General features: G+C 41.4%; 2 protein-coding genes and 1 long non-coding RNA gene across 4 annotated transcripts in view; 2 read left to right on the plus strand and 1 right to left on the minus strand.

Moving 5' to 3' along the window:
- Nucleotides 1-6402, plus strand: LOC308495819. Its single transcript, XR_013993063.1, has 3 exons — nucleotides 1-491; nucleotides 2780-2961; nucleotides 4665-6402. It is a non-coding gene; the product is annotated as an uncharacterized lncRNA (long non-coding RNA).
- Nucleotides 6403-8736: 2334 nt separating this feature from the next.
- On the plus strand, nucleotides 8737-26221 carry FUCA2 (alpha-L-fucosidase 2). 2 transcript variants are annotated; one of them, XM_081044271.1, is made up of 7 exons: nucleotides 8737-9022; nucleotides 12003-12190; nucleotides 14925-15264; nucleotides 16574-16784; nucleotides 17030-17241; nucleotides 22360-22468; nucleotides 23783-26221. In XM_081044271.1, exons 1-7 carry the CDS (start codon nucleotides 8796-8798, stop codon nucleotides 23924-23926), a joined length of 1431 nt encoding a protein of 476 aa, XP_080900397.1. In that variant the 5' UTR covers nucleotides 8737-8795; the 3' UTR covers nucleotides 23927-26221. The 2 variants fall into 2 exon arrangements, with proteins under 2 accessions (XP_080900397.1, XP_080900398.1); XM_081044272.1 differs by having other exon boundaries at nucleotides 17030-17220.
- PEX3 (peroxisomal biogenesis factor 3) overlaps nucleotides 25555-26499 on the minus strand; it is a 38101-nt gene continuing 37156 nt past the window's right edge. The window contains exon 13 of the mRNA XM_081044274.1: nucleotides 25555-25632. The gene's annotated coding sequence lies outside the window, so the exon portion shown is untranslated. The remainder of the gene's footprint in view (nucleotides 25633-26499) is intronic.

Below are 26499 nucleotides of genomic sequence, written 5' to 3' on the forward strand. Positions count from 1 at the left end.
GAAAACCCATGCACAGTCATCCTGGGCATCCAGGGAGATGACCACAAGTGGGAAGCAAGGAGTATGGGGACATCCTCCCTTGAAAAACCCAGCAGCCAGCCCCAAACATGCCACAGCACAGAACCAGAATTATCTGTTCAACTCCATTGGGCAGTTGCCAACAAATTTCACAACCAGCTAGGGGAGCAGAAAGAAGCAGAGCCATTGTGGATAGTCCAACACCAGAGCTCTCCCCGCAGTCGGAGGTGGAAGTTGGACTTACTTCTTTTTGAATATCCAGAGTGCCTATAACAGCTCATGTGGAAACGGGGAGATACTAAGCCTTCTGCCAAGAAGATAAGTGAGTACTTGAGGCAGAGGTAATGAAAACAAACAAAACACGATGAACAAAATATCGAAATTTTAAATATACATAAGATCAATCCTCACTTAAGGAAAAAAAAAAGAGTAAATGAAAAACTCCTGTTAATTCTGAGGATGAATCCGAACCGGTAAGATTATGTTTCAACATTCTGGGTAAGTGAGGCAGTCCTGGAAATTTCTCAGTTGTTATGTTGTTCAGTAGCTAATGTATAAGGATCCAGATACGGATCTTACCTTCAAAAACAAGCATGGAGATTTCATTGTAGTTTCAGAAGAATTGTAATGATCATTCCATTTTCCTAATTCCATTTTTCTTGTTGATGAATAACTACATGGTTTAATGTTTAATTTTCTGTGGAGAAAACTGGGAAAACATAAAATATAGAGAACAAATCTTACACAGATATTTGAGGGAGTCTTACCTTTTGGAATGAACATTTGAGCAGTTCTGTGGTCAGATAATAATATGGGCTCTACTAATCTTCACAGAATGAATGAAGTTCTTTCTGGTAAATTCTCAAGGTGTCAACATCCCTGAATGAAGAGAAATGTGTTCTGAAGGGAACTGAAACGTGGCCCCCATCTGGAGACTTCAAGGAATTGCAGTCATATGTGTTACACCATCTTTATCCCTTTGTAAGAGATGCTACAGATAATATGAAAAAGGGGTCTGCGTGCGCCAGTCTGTAGGGCACGGCATCTCTTCAGATGAGCCATCACCTCAGCACTGCACACGCTTCTTTATTTTGACCACTGTGTCGTGGTACAATCTTTGATAGCTCTACCGGTCTCACCCCCCATAGCCTCCTATGGGGGCCCTGGTCATTTTATGACAAGATTACAGCAATCTCTTCTTGTTAGACTCCATCGGCAGGACCGACTCTTGATATCCTTACTGTCTTCAGTTATTCCGATGAATACCCCTGGGGGCTCTAAAATGGGTAAGATCCTCTGCCTGCCTCTTGTCAAAGTTACTTGAGGCTTCTCTAGTGTTACTTATGGGTCTTACCCCGAGATTATTGTTCAGAACCCCCTCTTCCCCTCAGTACCTTCCCTCCCATTACTCATGTGCCCCACTCAGCTCTCACGCACTTCATCACTACTTCTCTCTGTGGACTCCCTCTCTCTCCACATTGGACTCTGGTTCTTGAAGGAAACAGAGTTCTTGGAAACTTATTCAGGGCTGATTTTATATCCTGGGCTCCTGACCCATGCGGTTTGCCTCTTGTGGAACACTGTTGCTCTCGCTGTGTGTATACCTAAGTAACTTACTTATCCTGGAGATTTTACTGAAAATTTTCATTCACCAGGGAAGCCTTCTCTGACCCTCAAGACTAGATTGGAGTCCCATGATCTATGCTTTCATACTATTCTGTACTTCATAGCATGTACCCCAATTTGCGGTATTATGTCTGGATGGTCATTTGTTTAATGTCCATATTCCCCACTAGAGAGCAAGTCATATGAGGTGGAGGACTGGGTGTGTTTTTCTGCCACTGCAACTGCTGCGTCCAGCTCAGTCAGTACCTGGCAGAGTTGGGTCTGAATAAATATATTTTGACCGAATAAAGTAAAGGAGTAATGACTAAATGAATGAATAAGTGACTGCAGTGCTTTCATTTACACAATAACCAGAGTCCAGGCCGTTCTCCTCAGTTTAACATGGTGGTTAGAAACATGGGCCTAGTCTATTTAGTCTATTTAGGCCTAGTCTATTAATGCCTACCTGTGCCTTTTTCCCTTGTCTGTAGACTGGGGGAAAGGAAAGTGCCTTATGAGGATTTAATGAAACTGGACATATGTACTGCGTATGTGTCACCAAACACTTAGAAGAGTGCTCAGCATATGTAGCACTAAACAGTATATACAGCCCCTTAGAAACCCCCTCTCTGCAATCCTGGGATCTGTATGGTCACCACATTCAACTGTGGCTACTCGAGTGCACTTACCCTGGCTCACATGAATATAAATATTTTATCTAATCTGTTTGTGTATTTTTAGTGTTCGTTATCCTGTGTTTCTAAGTTCTCCAGGGCTGAACTATCTGTCCAGGCAGCAGGCACAATGCCCACGGCCCACAAAAATGTTCTTGCTTCTTCTGAAGTATAAATGGAGGGGAGGGGGTAAGGGAAGGGAAGAACTTTTAGGTTAAAGAAAATGTTTTAATATGTCATAGTAATCTATTTGCCTTTATACCAACATAGTCATAAAACACTTTTACACAGAGGGCGCCAAAAAATGTATACACATTTTAAGAAAGGAAAAAACTGTATTAAAATTGTAATACTTAATATATACCGATAACAGAAGATGAAGACAAATCATGTGCATACATTTTTTTTGGCACCCCTGACATATGTGAATGTATATGTGTGTATATGCTATTATTATTATTTTATTTATTATATTTTTGGAGTAAGCGGCCCTAGAAGGCAACAGTGTCCCAGGGCCTTGAGAGCCAGAGCGCAGAGTGCAGTTCCTGCCCCGACTGACGCTCCGCACCAGAGCCTTGGTTCCACAGTTAAAAGAAATGAGAACAGTTAAAAGAAATGATGGTAAGGGCCGGCTGCCCACTGAGAACGGACATCCCGGCAGTAGGTAATCTTTCTATGTTGCTTGTACCCCGGGGAGACTCCGCTTCCCTCTGCCTCCCGCTGGTTCCCCAGCCGTCCCGCTCGCCTCACCCCCAGATTGCCTGCCCACCCTCCCCCTGTCCTGTCTCCCCCCGGGTGTCGCCGTCCACGCTCCTCCGCCCCGGCTCATGGGCACTTAGTCCCCCGGGGTTCGCCTGCTAGAAGGTTCCAGTGTTTGTCACGGGGCTTTGCTTCTGTAGCAATTCCTTTTGATCCCTCCGCTTGCCTTCTCGTCACTCATCCTTCTTGCACGGTGTGTGCTTTTCTTTGCTTTGTAGTTTTATTGATTCGAATTTTGGGCACTCTTGGTTTCTCCTGTTGTCTTTTATTTTATTAGCTCCATGCTCTTGTAAGTTCTTTTATTTGAAAAAAACCAAATATATATATATATATATATATATATATATATATATATACATACATATATATATTTTATATATATATATATTCCTTTCTCCCTCTTGCCCAGCCCCTTTTCAGTCCTCTTAGTTTCTTCTTCTCTTCTTTTTTCTTTTTCCTTCCCCTTCCTCTCTCCCTCCTTTTTCCTTCCTTCCTTCCTTCCTTCCTTCCTTCCTTCCTTCCTTCCTTCCTTCCTTCCTTCCTTCCTTCCTCCCTGCCTTCCTGCCTTTAGTCCTTCCTTCCCTCCCTTTCTTTCGCTTCCTCTTCCTCTGAGGACCTGGGCCCTACCCCCACCCCCAGCACAGCCCAGAGGCGGCTGTCCCCCTCAGCCACAAGGGTCACACAAAGAAGAATGCTGAGTCACACAGACCTCTTCTCCCTGAATTTGGCCTCCGTGCACAGGCACTAACTTGATCACTCATTTTTCCATGAAGACATTGGAAAGGAGTGACATAGAAGACACACGTGTGGCACATTCTGATGCTTAGCTGCGAATGTCAGGGTCCTAAAAGTACCTGGCCGTCCCCAGTGTTGAGCAGAGAAAATATGGGTCCCGGTTTTGTTTATTGCTTTAGCAGACCAGCATATCTTCTCTCTCCCCATACACACACCAGTTGGGTGGTGGCCAAAATTAATTGTCCAATATGAATTCAATGTAGACAAACCCTGTAAATGAAACAGCCTCTTTAGCAAATATTTAGGCTGAGTCTCAGAAGCTCCCCAGCCCCTGCTTCTTCCTAAGGTGGCAAGGGGTTGGGGACAGGGAGGCTTAGCTGCTGCTCCCCAGTCTGCCTCTTCTGATCCTGGGGTACCGACACTTGTCCTGTTGGTGTTCCCAGACGAGGCCTGAAGCTGCTGTCATTCAGGGTCTGGCCTCTCTCGGGCCCAGCTCAGCTTTCCCCGGTTGGTACGCTGGAGTCCTCTGAGGTACGTCTGCGAAGCCCACACCCTTGGCATAGAGTGGCCACAGGGAACCACTCAGGCCAGGTTTTCTGTCAGGGTCTCAGCTACTTTTGGGTCTCGTGTGTGTTACTTGAGTATCGAGGCCATCCGGGAAAGCTAAAAGGCAGCCTCTCCCTTCGTCTAACAACAGCTCCACCTACTTACATTTTCCAATCAGCCTTAGAGGCTTCCTCTGGTGCCCTAAATTGGATTCAGGACAGAAATGTCCCGTCCCTTAGTCTCTCCTTATTTATCTAACATACATAACAATACGAGTCACACTTAGATGAGGCTTAATATGTGTTTTGCATGATTTAATTCTCACAGCCAGCCTGTGAGGAAGACATACTGTTACCACTCACAGCCAGTGGTGTGGAAGCTGGAGCACAGAGATGTTGCCTGACTCCTCCAGGATCACACAGCCCCGTGGAACAGGAAGCAGTGGGTCTGGGAACCCAGAGGCCTGGCTGTGGAACCTGAGCTCTGACTGTGCTCTGCTGCTCACCTGCCTCTTCTGCACCTGGTGGCCTCCTCCCTTCATTCCTCCTTCTATTTCCCATCCTCAAGCCAGTAACAGGCGGGATTTTGTTTCCCCCATGTCATACGCTTGTTCTACCATAAAGCTGGTTTATTTATTTGAACCCACTGGAATGAAGTGGGTTCAGTTCGTTTCGAATGCTTTTCGTCTGCATTTCCAGAGAGAGACTGCATGTTGATGTCAGCAGGGAGGCCAATGTTTCACCTCTTCTGTTGTCCACTTCAGAGGAATTCTGGTAACTGCTGAGACTGGGCGGTGGCAGTCCTCCAACTCTCTGATGGAGAGACAGACTGTCCTCGAGAGAGCGTCACTCAGACGTCAGTTCCACCCTGGGCAGCTAACGACAGCCCTGCGAGGAACAAGGAGCAGGAAGCTGGCCAGGGCGGCCTCCTGCACTCTCCTGCCCTGCAGATCAGGAGCAGTGACCCGGGTCAGCACCCCTGAACCTGCAGCTGGGATGCCTGCACCACCAGCCGTGTGGCCTCACAGAGAGGCACACCTGTTGCTATAGGGACTAAGGCCTTCTCCTTTCACTGTCTTGTCTGGCAGCTCACGGTGACCCCAGACAAACAGGATGGGATCAGGGCTCCTTGACAGTGTTTCCCGCTGAGGCCCCAGGCCCCCCACATGAACCATGTGAATCCGGGGACTCTGTCATTTCTCAAGTATCTGGATCCTCTATGAAAACCTTTAAACCCAGAGTTGAAGTCTCAGTGTGGTGTGCCACGGCTCAACTAGCAGTAGCTTTAAGTGCGGAGACTGGGTTTGTAAAGGACTCTCTTATAAAATGTGAAGTTTAACCTGTTGCATGCAGCTCTCTCCGTAAGTGATCATGTTTTAAAATAGTTCATAGATTTCATTCTTTCTGTCTTGAACAGATGTGTATTTAGAGGAGAATCTCTTCTCCCTCTTCATTTCTAAATAAATCTATTTCCTATTTATTCCAAATCCTTTATCAATGGTTCCCCACCTGGTATTGTAGCGTTCTTATGTGTCCTCAAGGGCCCTAAAGAAGCCCTTTCATCTATTTTCAGTATCTCCTACAGAAAGTGTAATTTTATGATAAGGTTGTACTTACTCACTATAAAAATATTTCATTGCCTTCTAGTGAAACGGTGAATGACCCAAGTGGCACTTATGCAGATCAGAAGGTTTGATTAGCACTCAATACCTGAAATATAAGAAAACATAAGGAATATATTGCATGATAACATAAACTTGTTTGGAAGATGGAAACTTTCAAAATGTGGCGTTCACATGGGCAACTCATGCTTGATGAGAAGATATGGCCCCAAGGCTGCATTGTCACCCAGCTATGTCTATTGTACCTTTGAGAGCTCAGAAGCTCATTGTCACTGTGAAAAATGTCTTATACACTCATTACACAAAACTTTATTTCAAAGGGTGCCAAAGCGCAGAGACTAAAACGGTCCATTTGTTCAAACGTGCCCTGGGGATTCAGTGGGCACTGAGATGCTAGATAATTCCAGGCTCAAAGACTAAATAATAAAAACTGTCACCCACTTTATCACTAACTGGGGTTATTGCCACTGGTAATGCATGTTCAGTGGATTCCCTGGACACCCTGGGAAGATGGGGGGCCTTATAGTGCAGCTGTGTGTGCACAGTGGTCCTGGCGGCCACTGAAGCTGCATCAGGAGCGTGAAGCTCTTATACCTGGGGCGACAGCGGCAGCTGCTTCTCCCATGTCTTTGCGGAGAGAGGAGAGTGAGGGCAACTAAGGGCTACTTAGTATCATTCCTTTGTTAACAAAAATTCCGAAAGAATTCAAAGAGAATTTTATTTATATATGATTTGCAAACCAGGGACATAGCCCTCGGTATGAACCAAAGACATGTTCCCAGCTGAGGAGAGAGAACAGGGTTTTTTAAAAGGCATAAGTTATCAAAGGGATGCATTGCTAGGGGAAACAAGACCACAAACACACATCATTCATTTTCGGATTGGTGGGGGCAGCTGGACTGTCAACAGTCGGCTCACTCAGTGGGCAAGCAGGTAGGACTGTGAGGTGAGAACAACGGTTAGCATGTGATTACCATGGGTCTACATCCTAGTGAAACTGAAGGTCCCTATGACTGATTAAATTTAGTTCTAGAAATCTTAGCTCTGTCTCTCTATATAACCCTCAGAAACCTAGCCTTTCCCCTGGATAATCAGCAACCCTGGAGGCTGCAGAAGGCAGTAGCCGAGAGCTGACTGACGGTCACAATGATCGGACCTCTGGTGGGATAAGATAACACCTTGACCTAAGCTATGCTTCAGCTCCTGAGCCCTAAAGTGGAACAACCCCCTGGCTACTTTCCCCTGAGACCGGACAGAGGGATGCCGAAACAGACCTTAGAACTCTCCGTAAGACGAGAAGACATGATTTATTACCCTTACCTCACCTCCGACCAATCAGTTCCCAGCACCACCCAGAATCCCTAACCCATGGTGTCTTGTGATTTTTTCTATAGACTCTGTAATCTACACTCCATCGGGGGTTGTTTGGGCTTTTGGGCATTAGCGTCCTGTTCTTCTGGACGGCACCATTCGTAATAAAATCATCAGTCTTTCTTCACTGCAATTCTCTGCTAGTGCCCAGTGGATGAACTCTTCTGTTGGATAACACTAGTTCTGGTCCAGGCTTGTAGGACAAAAGATTTTGGGATACTTACCAACAGAAATCAAACAGCACAGAGTGACTGTTCGTTTTTTCAGGCAGTTTCCAGGCCCCAGGAACAAAATCATGCTCTGTAAGCAGCCTCAGAGTTCAAACTGCAAAAATCCCAATGTTGGGCCAGATATTAAAGTCCCTTTAAGTCCTCACTTTCTTTGTTCTTTGATAACACTGGATAATTAGAACCCCAGTTCTAACTCAGTGAAGGGCCTCAACAGACATGCTCTGAGCACTGCTGCTTGATGCCAGGCTCTGCTTTAAATGCAGGGACTACAGAAATGAAGGTCGCCATCCCTGTCCTCAGGAAGCTCATGCCTACTGAGAAAAGAGATCTCTATCTTCCTACTAATACAAGACAATCTCTGGAATCTTGTATTAAAGGTTGGAATAAGATGTTAATTGAAACACACTGGAGGGAGTAGACCATCTGGGAGGGAAGGTGGTGACAGAAAGCTGGGAGGAGGTGACATCTGAAGGACGAAGGGGTTACGCAGGAGCAGAGGGGTGGGGATTCTGGCTTTACTCTGAAAGCGTAAGAGGGGGAGACATGAGCTTTGATGATGTCCCTTGATCGATCATTCCGTTTCTGGTTTCCTTTCCCAAGCCTTCAGATTTCTCAAACGTTCATCCCACTGGTTCCACCTTGGTTTCTAACGCAGTAGTTCTCAGTTTAGTGCCTGGACCAGAAACAGCAACAAGTAGGACTTGGTTAGAAATGCAAACTGGGGCCTCAATTTGAATTGGAAACGCCTGGAATTTCGCTTCATACAGACTCAGACACCCAGAAGCCGAGGGCGATCTGGGTTGCTTTCCGTGCCTCCAGCTTGGAAACGACTGGATGACCCACTCGAGGTTGTCGCCTTAGCCTCCGGGTCCACGGTGCCACCCCGGGTTGCCCTCTCGGGAGGTTTTTGCAATGGTCGTGCTGCTAGAGGAGAGAGGCTCTCCCACAGGTCTCAGAAGCAGACCCATCGCCGCCCCAGACGGATAGCCTCCCGCGGAGCCGTGGCGACAGCAGGCAGCCACCGGGCTGGCGTAGGGCTGTTACCGGCTCCCTAGCTGTGCGAGGAAGCCCTGCAGCCGGCCCGGGCCTTCAGCTGCAGCGCCCCCCAGCGGCCACGCCCCCCCCCAGCGGGGCAGGGTGCCTTTCTAGGAGACAGCGTAGTCAGGTGACAGTGGCGGAGCGTACGTAGGAGACGCGGAAGGACCGAGCGTGTACAGGGCCGGGACGGCGCCGGACATGCTGCCCCGGGAGCTGCCAGGGCTCGCGCTCCGGCTCCCGCCGCCGCTGCTGCTGCTGCTGCTGCTGCCCACGCAGTGTCCCGCCGGCGGCGCCGCACGGTTCGACCCCACCTGGGAGTCCCTGGACCGCCGGCCGCTGCCCGCTTGGTTCGACCAGGCCAAGTTCGGCATCTTCATCCACTGGGGCGTGTTCTCCGTGCCCAGTTTCGGGAGCGAATGGTTCTGGTGAGTGCGCCTCCCTCCGCACCCTCTGACACAGCTTTTGTCCCCCGGGCTCCAGTCACGACCCGACCCACCGCCTTGGGCTCCTTGTTTTGCTCACTTGCCACTTTCGCCTCCCACGCTGTTTTAACTGCGTTTAGAATTTCCGGTTGTTAAATGTAGAACTTACTGTGTAACGGGTTCATCCTGGATGAACATTGACTTTTCCCTCCGTGTGGCTGCAGTTGTCAGATACTTAATGGGGCTTTGGCTTCTCAGCTTCTGGATAGTTGGTTGCACTTATCAAGTTGTAGCCGTCACACTACAGTATAACCGTCACACGATTCAACCAGCAGAAACCAATCGACTTGTGCAGGGTCAAACTATGTGGGGTGAAGCTTGAGCCTAAACTCAATACTCAGACTCAATGTCCCATCTGCTACCTGCCAATATTCAGTCGTTTTGCCATGAAGTATGCTTAGAACAGAAATTCATGGGTATGTGAGACGTCTGCCTGCACTGGCTCTTTAATGTTAAAATGTGTGTCTCTAGGAATTTTTTTTAAAAAGGTTCTGAATGTTACCCTAATAAAACAAATCTTAATTATTAATAGCCTACTACAAGTAAGGTGCTGCACAAAAAAGTTGCTCTTTGAACTTTACCTTGAGACCTGTAAAAATGTGCATGTAATCTCTTACAACTTTGAAGTGTTTCATACACCTTTCCTGATTAAGTACTCCAGGTACTAAATTCCTCAAGATAGAAATGTAATCATATATACATGTATATAGTATGTATATAGTATATGTGTGTGTATATAGTATATGTGTGTATGCATAATATACATGCTTACACATAAACTATATACATATATATGCATACAAACACATGTATTCCTAAGTAAAATAAAAATAAACAATGAGTTATTTAAATCTATATTATATATATAAAGTCAAATTTAATGTACACTATATAAAGTAGATACAATATAGAGTATATTGTAAGCTCTATATTGTATTAACATTACATAGTATACATTCTACCATTTCTATAATGAGATTGACTTTCGGCAACCACTAATGTCTCTTATGAAATCAAGCCAGTTGCGTCAGCTCTGGAGGTCTATTCATTGACTCTTTTGAAATAAACTTATGGTAAAACAAGGGATTATTTCTTCCCATACCATGTGTTGGCAAACATATTTATTTCAGGATGTTACAAATCTCTCTTTGCAAGTTTTGTGCTCTCAGGCATTTTGAGGTTAGTTTTGAAATGTTTCAGATTAGCTAGGTACATAAATTAACAGATTTTTTTCCTTTTATTAAATATAATACATTATATTTTAAGTTACCATTTTGTTCAGCCCTGAAGCGTAGGTAAATATACATTTGGTGCTGGAAGAGGATTTGACATTTGTTAATTGAGACCAGTGCTCTGCCAAAAACACCTAGTTTTAAGTAATTTTATTCTTTGTGATGGTTAAATTTTCATTTTCTACAAATGAACACACGGTTGTTGTGGTGACCTAGAACAATAAAGATACTTCTCAAACAAAACAGAGTATATTCCTAATGGTCTGGAAGTGCATGAACCCTGTGAAAGTTTCTTTAATTATCTATGGTTTCCCTTCGTGTCCTTTCTAAACCTCTGCTCCCCATCCTAATGTGACTTGTAGGCAGTCTACAGTGGTGATGAGTATATCTGACTGTCCTGAATGTAGTTCAAAGCCAAATATAAATGACCGACTGTTTAAGTGCCTCTTTTCACGTCTATTAGTATGAAATTTGAAAAGTGACTCTAGACAATATAGAGAATGAAGCTTCAAATTAGACTGGCCTAGGAGAAAATAGAAGAAATTCCTTATTCTTTTTCAACTTTATGACTGTCTCAGTTTGTTTTTTGTAATTCGACTGAAAAGGTAAAAATGTGTCATAGATCAATTAGAATACTTACACTTCAAGGTATAGAAAATCCAAATAAAACATGGAATAATAGGGGCTTGTTGTCAAATTTAGAGGTAGTTGGCTCATTGATGAAATCAAAGACATAGGCTCGCTCTGTCATCCTCAGCCTTTTGACTTGTTCCTTCATGGTCATACTCGTATGATGGTGGCCAGGCATCACTTCACACAACTTTGCCCAAACACAGGAAGGCTGGTTTTTCTTATTAGCGAGGAACACATTCCCGGAAGTTGGCTTCCCCTTAAATTCCATTGGCCAGCATGGGTTACGATGTGTCTATATACAAGTTGCAGTGGAAGCTGGGAAATTATGTATCTGACTTTTGAGCAGGCAAACAATAGTGCCTGTGACATATATCTTCAATGAAGTCTTCTCAGCAGGAAGCACCTCCTGGTCATCTTTGGGGAGGTGGTGCTGATTAGGGATTGCTCATTCTATAGAAAGACTCCTATGAAAGGCGTGGTGGTGGAAGAAGTAGAGGATGGGTCAGAGGTGGGGCCTAGTTACTGCTGTATTTCTCTACAGTGTATATTGTTTTTTGATACAGTTTTCCTCATGAAGGCTTGCTTAGGAAGTTGAGGCCCCATTGCTCAGAATAAATGCATATAACAAGTAATCCTTGGAGGTTGAGTCAGTATATGACAGTAACAGTGTCTTCTTAATTTTAGTGTTGCCTCTTCCTCCACTTGTTCTCTGCCAGTGGATCCATGTTATATTTTAGGCACCCCTCTTCCCTGTGAAGTCTTTAGCACTTACATTACAAAGATACTACATGCTGCAATTTAAAAGTGGGGAATTAATAACGAATGGGTGGCTGGGTTGTCTAGAATGTCCCAGTTTATGAGCTGAGTGGATTTCACAGAGGGATAGATAGAAGTGAGAATAGTTTGGGTTTACACAAGCTTTCTTTAAGGCAATGTTGAACTTAGATGAAATGAGAAAGAGAATCTGGGTAATATTTGAGTAAGGGGGAATTAGTAAAGGGAGCTGGTGCAATTATTTCAAATGTTTCTATGTATTCTGTTTCTGTTCCTCCCCTTAGGTGGTATTGGCAAAAGGAAAAGATACAAAAGTTTGTGGACTTTATGAAAAATAATTACCCTCCTGGTTTCAAATATGAAGATTTTGGGCCACTATTTACAGCAAAGTTTTTTAATGCGAGCCAGTGGGCAGATATTTTTCAGGCTTCTGGTGCCAAATATGTTGTCTTAACTTCCAAACATCATGAAGGTAAGTAAATGCAACATTTGCAAACACTGACAATAGTTATCGAATGTAAAGTAGTTCTTTTGGAAGTAAAAACTAAAGCAAGATCATCCACGTGAACTCAGAGTTTTCTCTTAGGACAACCATAAGTGGTTACTGATTTTGCTTATAATTTAGGGGACAACATGTTCCACTCAATTAAGAGGCATTAGGTATGCAGAAAATCATACCCTCCACATAACAGAGAAAAAGAATTTTTAAAAAGGATCACATTTTGTTATGTGCATATTTAACCATATTTCAAAAATTTGAGTAAAGTTATTTGAAATGGGATGTGGGTTGCAGGTCAAAGTTTATAATTAGAATTGCACTCTTTCCTTTCATTCCACCTCTGTAACATCTTGGGTACCATGGGCATTATGCCACTGTAGTCTTGCATTCTTACCGACATACATGGCTGTGCTTTTGGCCAACTCTTACATGGCAAAATGGTAGACAATTTGCTAGTGATGAAAGTGACACAGATAACTTAAAAGGAAAAGGATTATGGAACTGTAATGGTGCTCAGAAATATCAGAGATGGTGGAAGACTAGAAGGGAACAGAGTGTTTGTATTAGTCAGGGCTCTTTGGAGAAACAGAACTCAAAGGAAGTATAATAGATATAAAGAGATTTATTTTAAGAAATTGACTCACACCGTTATGGAGGCTGAGAAGTCCAGACCCAGGAGAGCCGATGGTATAGTTCCAGTCTGAGTCTGCAGGTCTGAGAACCAGGAGAGCAGATGATGTAGGTTTAGTCCAAGTCTGAGTCCAAAGGTAGGAGAAAACCAACGTCTTAGCTGAAAGAAAGGCAGAGAGAAAGAATTCTTTATTACTCAGTTTTTTATTCCATTCAGGCCTTCAACAGATTGGATGAGGCCCACCACATTGGGGAGGGCAATCTGTTTTATACAGCCTACCTATTCAAATGTTTATCTCATGCAGAAATACCCTCATGAACATACCAAGAATAATGTTTTACCAAATATCTTGGCACTCTGTGGCCTAGTCAAGTTGACGCATAAAGTTAACCATCACGTTGGTCCTACATTCACAGAATCATTTCCATCCATTACCATTTTGGTATTTATAAGATCAGGAAGCATCAACAAATCATTATTGTCTTAACTTCCTGTTAAGTGATCTGATAGTTTCCTCTGTTTGACATCTTTGCCTTGGCGTAAGAAATTTTGCCTCATTGTTTTCTTCAGGGGTGAGGGAAGAACCAAAACCACAAATCTGGAATTATCTTAGAATATTGTCCCCTTTGGCCACATTCTACTAGCTGAATGATTTTCTCCTGTAGATGTTTCTCCTGTTTAGATGAATATTTATGAAGTGTATTTGTTTGTGAATGTGTTGATTTCCTGCTCTAAGAACTTCTCCAAGTTGTATGGCACAAAGAATTACATAGTGAACTTATTAAAAGAACAAAACAAGTCTCAGTCATACTGTGAGGACAGATGATGAAGCTCATGTTTATAAACTTTCCGAGGACCCATGTTGTCAGATGTTTTCATTGCTTGTGGAAAAGACCCTGCTGCACTTGGTTAGGCAGGAAGACTGCTGTGTGAGTTTATGGTTGTAATGCTGAACTGAACACCCACGTGATTTTAGCACGGCCCAACATGAGGGCCTGTCACGCTGAAACATTTTGAATAAGACTCTAAACATCCACACTTGCATTGAAGCTTACCACAGACATCTTTGGAACAAGTGTGAGTTCTTTTAAAAGGGTCTTAAACAATGCATCTAAACAGTGTGTCCATCTTAGACGTGTCCTAAGTTACAAGAGTCAAGTGTTTCACCAAAAGCGCCTTATGTACATGACTATTCTCAAAGATTCCCTTAGATTTCAGCGGGGTAATAACAACCTACCTATGTTCCTAGGCACTAACTAAAAATTTTGAGGCTTTTATATGATTTCTTAAGTATTTCAGTTTATATATTGGTTCTAATATTTTTACATAGAACAACCAGCCATCTAAAGGCAAATTCCTTTTAAAATACGAATTATTTCAAAGTGCTTGTCTAATGGCAGACATTATTTTTCTCAACCATTTAGTTGGTGGGTAATTGAAAGAGTGACATCTAAGCTTATGACTTTACAGTAGGATGAGATTACAAATGGTGGGTATAGTATTTTAAAGTACAGAACTACTGAGCAATAGGGTCGTACCCACTCCCACCCCCATCCCCAGCCCACCCCTTGTTAAATGAATAATGAGACTAAAGGAGATTTACTGTGACACATGGATCACCAGTGCTCTAAAAATCACACTGTAATAAAACAAATAATCCTAAAGCCAGGGAATGTACTTTAATCTCCAATGAGGTCTGCTAATGTTGATTGTTGATTTTGTGTCAGACCCAGTGCTAGCAGTTGGTGGGGGAGATGGCGGAGAACACTGCAGACGTGCTGTTCCTCAAGGAGCGTATATTCTAAGAGGGAAAACCCAGAAGCTAGATCAAACTGTGAAGACCTTATGGGTGTCCTGAGAGTTACTTTTACAAACCTCGGTTCTACTTCCTTGAAATTCTCATTTGCTTCTTGTATAAAAGCAAAATCTCTACTATGAAAAAAGTTGCCATGCAAGTTGTTTGTAGAAGCAGTTATTTATATATGGTACCTACGATCACCTCTGTTGTGGCGTTTGGACAGGTATTTACTACAACAAATCCATACACTTACACAGGTTTTTCCTATCCTTGTGCAGGCTTCACCTTGTGGGGCTCCGAGTACTCGTGGAACTGGAACGCTGTGGATGAGGGGCCGATGAGGGACATTGTCAAGGAACTTGAGGTAGCCGTACGGACCAGTACCGACCTGCATTTCGGACTGTACTATTCCCTTTTTGAGTGGTTCCATCCGCTCTTCCTTGACGATCAATCCAGTTCATTCCAGAAGCGACAATTTCCAGTTTCTAAGATGCTGCCTGAGCTCTATGAGTTGGTGACTAAGTACCGGCCCGAGGTCCTGTGGTCAGATGGTGATGGAGGAGCGCCTGATTGCTACTGGAACAGCACAGGTTTCTTAGCTTGGCTGTACAATGAAAGGCGTGTATGCGATTAGATTGTTGTAGTGACCTTCCAGGTTCTGAAAACAAGGATAACATTTTCATGCCCTTGCTTCTTGAAATAGTTCCTTTCAGGCTCATGTGTGGTAGCGGGGAGGAAATCATAAATAATGCCAGTATTTACTCAAAATAATCAAGAGTTTCAAATCAGGAATCAAATACAACTCAACAGTCTGATTTTGAAATCAGACTAAAAATCACAGAATCCAGAGTTTTGAAGATACTCATTTTGTGGGTCCCTATTTTCATCTATTCTGGGACAACTCTATTGTTTCTGATTGTGTGCTTTTCAATTCCTCTGATTACTCCTTGTTTTTATTCTCTTACTCTTTGATAACCTTTGCTGTCTAGTCAGTGTCCCCTTCTCTGTCTCTTTTTTTCTGTCATCGTCAGCATTGTCACCTTTTCCTGTTCTCTCTTACTGCATGTTTCACCCTGTCTCATTAGAACAGGGAGTTCTGATTGAGCTCCTCTATTAGGCTTGAACTATATGGAACCAATTTATATTTGTAATCAGAAGGTACTTGGTATTGTGCTAGGAAGCCAGGGAGTGGTCTGCTTGTGTTCCCTGGGCCCACAAACGGTGCACATCCAAATACTGTGGAGAGCTCTTGATATTTATAACAGCAGTTCTTCCAGGTACTCCTTCCAATGAAAAGACTGGGAGCCACCCGCTTCAATTTGTGAATCAAAACTGTCCCCTCTAAGTAGAGAGGTGCAGGAGGTCCCACCTGCCAGGATCAATAATGCTATGGGGATATTTCATGCCACAGCGAATTCCATGATGGCAACAGTCAACTTTTCTGAGACTTTTTTTCAATACTAGGCACAACTGTAACAGAAAAAGAATGGCTAGAATGTATGTGTGAGATTTATTTAGTCATAGGTGAGAAAACATTTTGATTGTAAATTCAGTTTTGGCTATCATTCACAATATGGGGACGGGGGAAGCTGCAAATAATAGTACAATACTCTTAGGAGTGCTGTGTGGCTGGACACTGGGCTAGGTGTTTTATATAACTTACTTCTGTTCAAATACTATCTGAGGAAATTGATTATTTGGAGGAGTTAGTTTAGGTAACTTGCTCTAGGACAGTGAGCTTGGAAAGGGACAGACAGGATTGCAACCCACCCAGGTTTGTTTGACTTCAAAACCAGGAGCTTTGCATTGTATTAAACGACGGCGAATTTTCAGGAGTAGATTTCAGCCAGCTCTCTTTTCAGTGATATGTCCTTTTGTGTCAAAAAATTTTACTTTTTGTTTATAAAATGTATCCTTTTCATTTCAGCCCAGTTCGGGACACAGTAGTCACCAATGACCGTTGGGGAGCTGGCAGTATCTGTAAGCATGGCGGCTACTATACCTGCAGTGATCGTTATAACCCAGGACATCTTTTGCCACATAAATGGGAAAACTGCATGACAATAGACAAGTTTTCCTGGGGCTATAGGAGGAATGCTGGAATCTCTGACTACCTTACCATCGAAGAATTGGTGAAGGTACCCTAAAATGTCTAGTAACTACTATGGTAATATTCTTAATAGTGTGGGTGTGTGAGGATTATATTTTATAATGTGTGTAGCTCAATGGCCTATAAACATAGGACGTTATTCAGTCTTCCATGTTTGTTCTCCTAGAGAGTGACTACATGTGCATGTGTAAGTCCAAACACACAACATACTAACACTCTCACAAAGGAATTGTTTTATCTCTCTAAAAACTATGTTTATTCTTAATTGTTTAGCAACTGGTGGAAACAGTTTCATGTGGAGGCAATCTTTTGATGAATATTGGGCCCACACAAGATGGCACCATTTCTCCAATTTTTGAGGAGCGATTAAGGCAAATGGGGACCTGGCTAAAAGTCAATGGAGAAGCCATTTACGAAACTATTACTTGGAGATCCCAGAATGACACAGTCACCCCAGATGTATGGTACGTTACTCTTGTTACCAGGTACGATCTGATAGAGGAAGGTATTTAAAATTTCTCTGAGTATATATGAAGAGAAAAGTAGGATAAAAATGGAAATTGGTTGAAGGCCTATCTCTACAAAACACTTTCCGAACTTTATTTATTGTAAAGAGAGGGAAGGACAGAAATCAGCATGTTCTTGAACGCTTTTTGTTTAGTGAATTGAGCCTAAGTCATCTCTAGATACCTCCTAATGGTGGACAAATTATAGTGAGAAGTAGTCAGCTCTCACAAAAGTTGTAAGCCATTCAGAAAAGTAAAAAATGCTGAGTGGTTAATTGATGAGTGAGACTTCTGTTAATTCAATTAAGTAAATTCTAACTTTTGCAGAGGTTGTATCACATGATATTAGCAAGCAAGAGGTGCCCAGAGGGCAGAAAAAATATTAAAACCAGCTCAAATAACAGCATTATTTTAATTCATTAAAAATTGTCACTTGTTCATATTATTCAAATAAATCTAAACCTGAAATTTCTTTTAAATTAATTATCTGAACTTGCTAATTTTTCTTTTTATGGTATTCTTTAAAGGTATTCTTTGCCTCAGATTTTTGTCTGAGCTTTGGAAGGTTCTGTGTGCCAGTGAGTGCCTGAATCAGACTCTGCAGTTATGATGGCTTCTGATGTTGGGTCTTAACATACATAAATAAGGGTGGTATGAGTGAAGCTCTGAGAATTTACCATGTGTTGCTACTAAAGTGATTATAGCCTGATCAAATATAAAGCAAACGATTAGACTAAATGTTCTCTGATTTCACTTGATTTATGACTTAAAAATATTGTCAGCTCATTGAGGAAAATAAAGTAATGTAGACAGAAGCAGCTAATTACAGAATTTTAGAATGTTGGGTTTGGGAGCAGCCATAATGAGAACTCAGTACTGAGCCTTCATTTCACAGAAGCTAGCTTAAATTGGTGTTGGAATTTTTTTCTCTGCTTATATTTGTCTATGAGGGTGTCTGATCTGGGACGTCACAGTTATTAACCATCATTCCATTAAGTTTTCTTTCAATAAGTAAAGCTAAAAACCAAGATATTTAACAAGGCTTGTAAAGTCTTGTGTGTGGCTCCTACCAGTGTCACCAACCTCAGGTGGCCCTGCTCTCCCCTCCCACTGGTTAGAGCTCTTTTGCCCTTGGTTTCATCATATATGCTTCCCCTCCTAGTACCAGTCATCTACAGTGTTGATGTAAGAAACGCCTACAACTGTAGAGAATTATGAGTTTATTTGAGCCAAAACTAATGACAAATGCTGGGCAGCAAGATTTAAAATGCTCCTGAGACGGCAAGTTTGGCAGTTTCTTTTATGCATTTGAAATTAAGGAGGGAACATAGAGAAGATTACATGAAAGTGGGAGAAAGCAAAGTGGGGATTGGGTTACAGGGTAGTTAACCAAGTGTGACTTGAGGGTAGTCACACTTATTTCAAAGGTATGTTAACCTAAATACACACAAGCAATGGATGGGGCTTGCTTAAGGCAAAGGTAAACCTTTTACTAAAAAAGTTATATGACTGAGGTGTGACTACCCACCACGACCTATGATCAGATTGTCCTGTGAAGGTTACTTTCCGTAGAATCCCGTTTTCATACACAATAGACTCCTGAGTACATCCTTAAAATCCTTTGAGATTTTAGCCCTGGCTCACTGTCCCTGTCCCCAGAACTACCCTTAACGTGATTTTCAGTCATTTAATGTCTGTATTTACAGTTTTAATGTGCTGGCCCTCAATTCCTGCACCTCTTCTTTTCTAGGGATCTTGTCCATTCTATTTTTGCTACCTCTTCTTTTGGTCATACCTTAGACCTGAATTACCAGCGATTGCACTCCTTCCATGATCTGAACTTAAAGCATTCCACTACGGTCTCTCTTATTTTAGCTCATTCCACATAGCACTTCAGCTTCCAAAGGGATCTGTAATCCATTGATCACACCATCTTTGATCCCATCACGTATCATCTGTCCCTCCTGTCTTACCCTCTTGTATCTTTTCTTCCTTATCAAGGTCAGATTCCGTAGCCGGTTACTCCATTGCAAACTCCTTAATTCTCTCCCTCTGTCATACTCATTAAAATCTCAATTTTGACTAAATTCAGCTCTAATTCCATGCCAGCCCCTGGGCAGCTAAACACACACACACACACACACACACACACACACACACACACACGTCAAGTAAATTCACTTTTGGCTTTAAGGCCGAGTCCTATGTGATGGATCCCATCACTCGCTATTCACTCAAGGACATTGTTTTAGCAGTTCTCTCTGTTTTCTCATCTTCAGTTTCCCCTCTTTATTAGATACTTTCCCATCATATACAAATATGTTATTTCTTTCATCTTAAAATAAGTACTCTTTTGACCCTATTTAGGTTTTCAGTCACCTTCCCATTTTCTCTCATTTCCTTTCTTGTAAAACATGATATAAGAATTGTTTTCACTTGCTATCTCCGATTTCTTGCTCCAGTTCTTCCCTGTAGTAACGCCTTGGCCCCCCACTCTCAGTGTCACTGTCATCAAAGCCCGTAATAATCTCTCCCTTGCCAAATCCAGGATCAGTTCCCAGACCCTATTTTCCGAGCTTATGACAGCATTTGCCTCCTTTGATTGCTGTCTCTCCTCGTCTTCTTCGTGCCTGTTGGCTCTCTTAGTTTGCTTTGCTGTCTGTACCTCAGGTTCTCAACCACTAAATCTTGAAGTGCCCTGAGACTTAGTCCTTGGATTTCTATTCTCTGTTTATCTTCATTCTCCAAGTGATTCCATCCATTTTCATGGCTTTAAATGCCATACCAATGACCTCTACAATGCAGACACATCTTTTCCTCAACTCCAGATTCCTGTATTCAACTTCCTAGTCAACATCTCCACTTGGAAGTAAAAGCATCTTATACCTCTTATGTCCAAAACGTAGATCCTGATTTTTAAATTGTGCTCTAAATTTGCTCCACCCACCAGCTTGCTCATCCTTACTGAATGGCAGCTGCATCCATTTAGATGGTTGTCAGGCCAAAAACTTTGGTATTGTTAGCTTCCCTTTCTTTTACATCCCACAGACAACCCATCAGCAAATATGTTTATTTTTGAAACATAGCCAGAATTTGACCACTTCTCATCTTCTCTGTGGCAGCCCTCCTCCTGTTTGTCTCCGTTGTCTCTTCTCCGGATTATTCCAGTTTCTTGGCTTATCTGTTTCCATCCTTGCCCCACTAATTTATCTGCAACAAAATCTTTTAAGTAATAAATCAGGTTATGTCACAGCCATACTCAAATTCCTCCAGTGACTTCTAGGCATAGAGAAAAAGCCAGGTCTCATTGAGGCTTACAAGGTCCTATGAAAATTGGCTCTTTGTTGGGTCTGTGATCTTGTTTGCTCTCAGGCTGTCCCTCACTTCCCCTCCTTCACCTACCCTGACCTCCTTGCTGTCCTATCAACAGGCCAAGCACACCCTTGCATTAGGACTTCTCTGCTTGTCAGTCTCTCTTCTTCAGATACTCATATGACTTTTCCTCACGTTTTTCAGGTTTCCACAATGCCACCTCCGTAAAGAGGTCTTTCCTGACTCTTCTAGTTAAAATAATAACCCAGATCACTCCTTTCCAACCTAGCATGCTGCATCCTTCTTACTTGCCTCCAATTTTCTCCATAGCTCTTAATCATCACCTGACATATATTTATTTGCTCATTCCAATTTTTCTCACTACAGTGTAAGCTCTGTCATTTTCTTGGAGAAGCTTCTTACTGATGGTCTAATCTAAAGAGATCCCTGTGTTAAAATCTCTCAATTTTCTTGTCCTTCATAGTACTTATCAAAACTCACACTTTTACATTATCTGTGTGATTATTTCATGTCCGTCTTCCTCACTCTAGTCTAAGCTCCATAAGAAAAAGAACTAGGTGTCTGGTTTTCTACTGTCTCCCTAGCACCAAGCACAGTACTTGGATCAGTGTTGACATATGTACATGTGTCTGCTGAATAAGGAACATGGAGGTTTGAATCAGCGGGTGGAAAGTCATCTATTCTTGCATCTGACCCCCTTCACTCATACTCCCTGCCTATTTCAACTGAGAACAGTCTGATGAGGCATAGTACTAGAAAAATCTTTGTTCCAAGAAATTCTTTTCAGTTCTGGGAAAGTAGGGGAGGAAGGTGCTGTGATAGTTATTTATGATAAAAGTATTTCTGCTACCGAGCTCCTTTAAAACTCTGAGAATTTCCTAATTGGATAAAGCTATAATGGTGTCTTTTGTTATGTTAATGAGACGACTTTTGGACCAGAATCAAAGGATGGGGGCTGGTTGCCAGGAGACCCAAATCTCATTATTAGAGGTTTGAAACTTTCAGCCTCTCCCTCCCCACCTCCAGGGAGGGAAGAGAGGCTGGAGGTTGAGCCAGTCATCAATGGCCAATGATTTAATCATTGGCCTATATATAAAAAAAAACCTATATAATGAAGGTTCCATAAAAACCCGAAATGACAGGGTTTAGAGAGCTTCCAGGTTGGTGGAGAAGCCTAGAGAGTGGCACATCTGGAGAGGGCATGGAAGCTCCTCACCTTTTCCTGTACCTTGCTCTATGCAGCTCTTCCATCTGGCTTGTTCCTGAGTTATACCGTTTTAGAATAAACTGGTAATCCAGTAAGTAAAATGTTTCTGAGAGTTCTGTGAATTGCTTTAGCAAATCAGTTGAACCCAAGGAGGTCTTTGGAACCTCTGACCTACAGCCTGTGGGTCAGAAGCCCAGGTGACTACCTGGACTTGTGACTGGCATCTGAATTGGGAGGACTGGTGAGTCTTCTAGCACTGAGCCTTAACCTGTGGAATCTGACACTCTCTCCATGTAGAGAGTGTCAGAATTGGACAGAATTGTAGGACCCACAGATCATGTCTGAGAATTGTTTTGTGGTGTGGGGAACTCCCCTCCCCACTCAGTAGAATTGGGATCCCTTTTGGGTGCTATTTACATTACCACAGGGCTATTTTTCATTCCCTGTATTAATGAAGACATTAGTAAATATTTACCAAATGCAAGTATCTCTGTAAATAATTCCAGATCTGACCCTTAAATGAGAAATATTACTATTTTTTCCCCCCTTGTAAACAGGTACACATCTAAACCTAAAGAAAAATTGGTCTATGCCATGTTTCTCAAATGGCCCACAACAGGACAGTTGATTCTTGGCCAACCCAAAGCTACTCTGGGGTCAACAGAGGTAAGAGGGAATTTTATCTTTATTGTTCCTTTAAATTGTTAACTAGAACATCCTGATGAAAACATCAATTTTAACTGCAAGGGGAGCCTTAGATGTATTCCTCTTATTACTCATTATGGTTATTTTAAAATGAGCTTCATCAATGGCAATCTTTGGCCAAAACCTTTGAAAATTTTCTTTCATTTCTCAGAAAACTAAACTTACAAAACAGCTGCATTATCTCCCTGTATATCAATGTAAAATATTCTTCACAGTGATTCTATATTGTTCAAATTCACCATATGTATCCAAAATGATTCTTTTCATAAAACTGGAATTTGGATTTTTCCCTTGACATCCCACCATAGTGTACATTTGAATAAAAGTAAGATGTCATGGGTCTACTATTTTAAGTTCATAAAAAATTTGGAGAAAGTTACAGGTTAATCTAATAATTATAACCACTAGGTCTGGCACTGAGTTCATTTTGATATATTTTATAGCTTATTTTTAAGATATTGACAATTTCCTTGGAGGTGAATTGTCCATATGATTCTCTTTGCGTCATCTTTTCATATTTTATTTCTAATGCTTGTGGCTGATCAGCCAGAAAAGAAGATGGAGTTCAAATCTGATGTTTAATTACAGCTTGGTGGCCTGGGTATAACATTATTTTTGTATTTTATCAACATTCTGTTTGGCCCTCATTAATACTGTTACATAAAAGTTCATGGTAAAAAAAAAGAAAGAAAAAAGAAAAAAAAGAAAAGCCAAAAAAAAAAAAGTTCATGGGTTTTGTGTTTATATTGCTCTAATGGTAAGCAAAGTTTTCTGGTTTATAGGTATGTAGAAAACTACTTATTTAAATTCATTTAGTATAAGACTATGGATATAAAACAATTACAGTAAAAATCACAATTACAGATAGTGGATTAGTGCAGGTTATTGGAAAATCTGCGGAGGAAGTATAAGGGAGGGACGCCTTTCTCTAAACATTCTGTGTGAGAACTTAATTTGGGCAGATTGGTTCCAGAGTCATTTTCCCTGATCCTTTATTCAGCATTTTCTCTAGTCAGACACTTTATTCAACCTTTACAATTCTTCTCTCCCAACTCCTGCACGTGCTTATTTGAGAATAATCTAGGAGCAAGAATATAGGAGCAAGACAGATGTATGCACTCTTTGAGCAAGGGTTAAAACAATTTGTGACTACTAAGTAAAAAATGGATCTTCTATTTACAATGCTTTAAGAAATATCAACCACTTCCTCTCAATAAAGTAGGTGAGTCCAAGAGATACATTTGGAGACATTTGTGTGTATGTTTTTAATTTCAGGTTAAACTACTGGGACATGGACAGCCACTTCATTGGACCACTTTGAAGGTCCAAAATGGAATCACGGTAGAACTGCCACATCTAACCTCTCATCAGATGCCCTGTAAATGGGGCTGGGCTTTGGCACTAACTAATGTGATGTAATGTGCAACTGGGTGGTTCATGCTGCAGTTACATCTCAGATGAGAAAATATCAGGTTTCTATAATTGTAGCACATGGAGAAAACTAATGTAAAACAGGTCAAGAAAAGTCAAATAACTGTTTAGGCAATGCAGCCCTTTCCTCCTCTTACTCCCTAATTTTTTCCCTAAATTACGCATGTACCTGTTTTAACTCTCCAGTGCACTTTGTGAAGGGGTTCAGAACAGGCCTTCCCAAGATGTGTCACTTGACCTTGTGAATTATTTTGAGCTGAAAGTAATCAAGACCCTATAGGCTCATGAGAAACTTTTACCTCTCCCTTAAAGAATTTAAATTTGGGGCCTTGCCCATAATAAGAGTTATCACTAGAAATAACTTTTTAAGCTCTATGTGTAGGACAGGGCAAACGTGTAATTACTGAACATCAGATTTTCTTATCGTCCTGTGAATGACCTTCCTCCCCTGTGAAGCCTGAAGGCGCCTTACCTCAACCTTCGCTCAGAATGCCGTATAAACCTCATTTCAACTTTTGGTCTTTGAACCTCTCCTGTATGTGGGGTCTCTGACTCTCTCATGTATGTGGGGTTCCCACACATACGTACGTAATTAAGTTTGATTTTCTTCTCTTGTTTATCTGCCTCATGTCAATTTGATTAAACCGGCTGGAAGAACCTATAGAAGGGTAGGGGAATATTTTTCCCTTCCCTACATTTGCTACTGAAATCTCTTCCCTTGAATTTAATTCCATGTTTGAAGCAGAGGTGGGAATTTGTGTTTTAGAGTAACTAGGAACTGTGGCATTAAGGACTGAATGGTATCTCCTGCCAAATTCATATGTTGAAGCCAATCTGACTGTCTTTGGAGATAGAGCTTTATAAAGAGATCATTAAGGTTAAATGAAATCTAAGGGTGGGGCCCGAATCCAGTACGACTGGTGTCCTTGTAAGAAGAGGAAGAGACATTAGGGATGCAAGCCTGCAGAGGAAAGGCCCTATAAGGAGACAGAAGACGTGCCATCTGCAAGCCAAGGAGCGAGGCCTCAAGAGAACCCCAACCGGATGACACCTTGGACTTGGAGCCTCCAGAACCGTGAGAAAACAAATTACTGTTTAAGCCACCCAGTTGGCAGTATTTTGTTATGGCAACCCTAGCAGAGTAATACAGGTGGTAGGTATATAATAAATTTGACCTAACATATTTCCAGTGCTTGTAGTAATTGTGTTTTCATTAAAAAAATGTCTTTTTTCTTCTTAGTAATAAAACTGACATGTTCACTGTATTGTAAAACATACAGAAATACTCAAAGATAAAATCACTGTTCAGATCACCACTATTAACATTTTAGTACATATTCATCCAGATTTTTTGGGGGGTAAGGAAGGGGTGTGGGATTGGAGGTTTGTGCCTATTTTAGTAGGTGGGCTAATTTGAGTTCCAATTTAATTTAAAAAATTTGCTTCCTGCATTTGCCTTCAAGCAAGCTAAAGTTGAAAACCTAGTTGAAAATTAGGAAATGAATTTAGATCTTCCCTAAGGATAAAGCAAAATAATGAAGCAAAAATATTACTAATTTTGATGTAACTTTAAAGAAACACTAATTAACTGTTGATTAACTTCAACAAAAGATGTTCAATATGGCCAGATCTTTATTTGAAGTGTTACAGCTTCCATTTTGTCACATTAATCAAATGCGGATACCTCATTGTTTCTAAAAAACAAACAAAAAAGCTTCAAATAGAGAGTGAAATAAAACACCATGTTTAGTTCCTAAAACCATGCTAAACTGAGAAACTTTAAAAAAATTACTCATTGTTGAATTTCAAATTTTTGAAACCATGCCAAAGTATTTATATGAATAAATACTTTAATAGTTCTAAATCTCTATTAACATTTTTATTTTTAATTTTTCTTATTTTTTTAATTCTTCACATTATTTTTTTTCCATTTTGTGGTTACCGACTGTTTTCTAATCCCCTCACCTTTCCCCTTATCCCCACCCCCCACTCATCTAACAACCTCAGTTTTTCCTCTTTGTCCCCAGCACTGTTTCTGATTAGTTCATTCACTTATTCTTTTCTTTAGTTTCCACACATAAGTGAGATCATATGGTACTTGTCTTTCTCTTTCTGGCTTATTTCGCTTAACATAATGTTCTCTAGATCCATCCATGTTGTTGCAAATGGTAAGATTTCTTTTTTCTTTATGGCTGCGTAATACTCCATTGTTCTATTAACATTTTGTTAGAGATACAATGTGGACAGATTAACATGATCCCAAACACTAGACTAAGAAACAGCAAAAAAAAAAAAAAAAAAAAAAGGAAGAAACCCAAACAAACTCAAAAAAACAGTGTTATAGAATCTAAAAGTAGGGTTATTGTTTGTTTAAAAAAAGTATTTTTGATACTAAAATCTGTCAACCACTTAAATTCTTACCCTGTCCACCTTTATTTACACATTGAGAATAAAGGAGAAAAGTGGAAATATTTAAGAAAATTATAATTAGATATAGGATATAATTAATAAGTATCTATTACGGAGCTAAATGAGAAAATACAAACCATCAACAAAATGTA

Source organism: Rhinolophus hipposideros, assembly GCF_964194185.1.
Source record: "Rhinolophus hipposideros genome assembly, chromosome: 3".
NCBI classification, from domain to species: Eukaryota; Metazoa; Chordata; class Mammalia; order Chiroptera; family Rhinolophidae; genus Rhinolophus; species Rhinolophus hipposideros.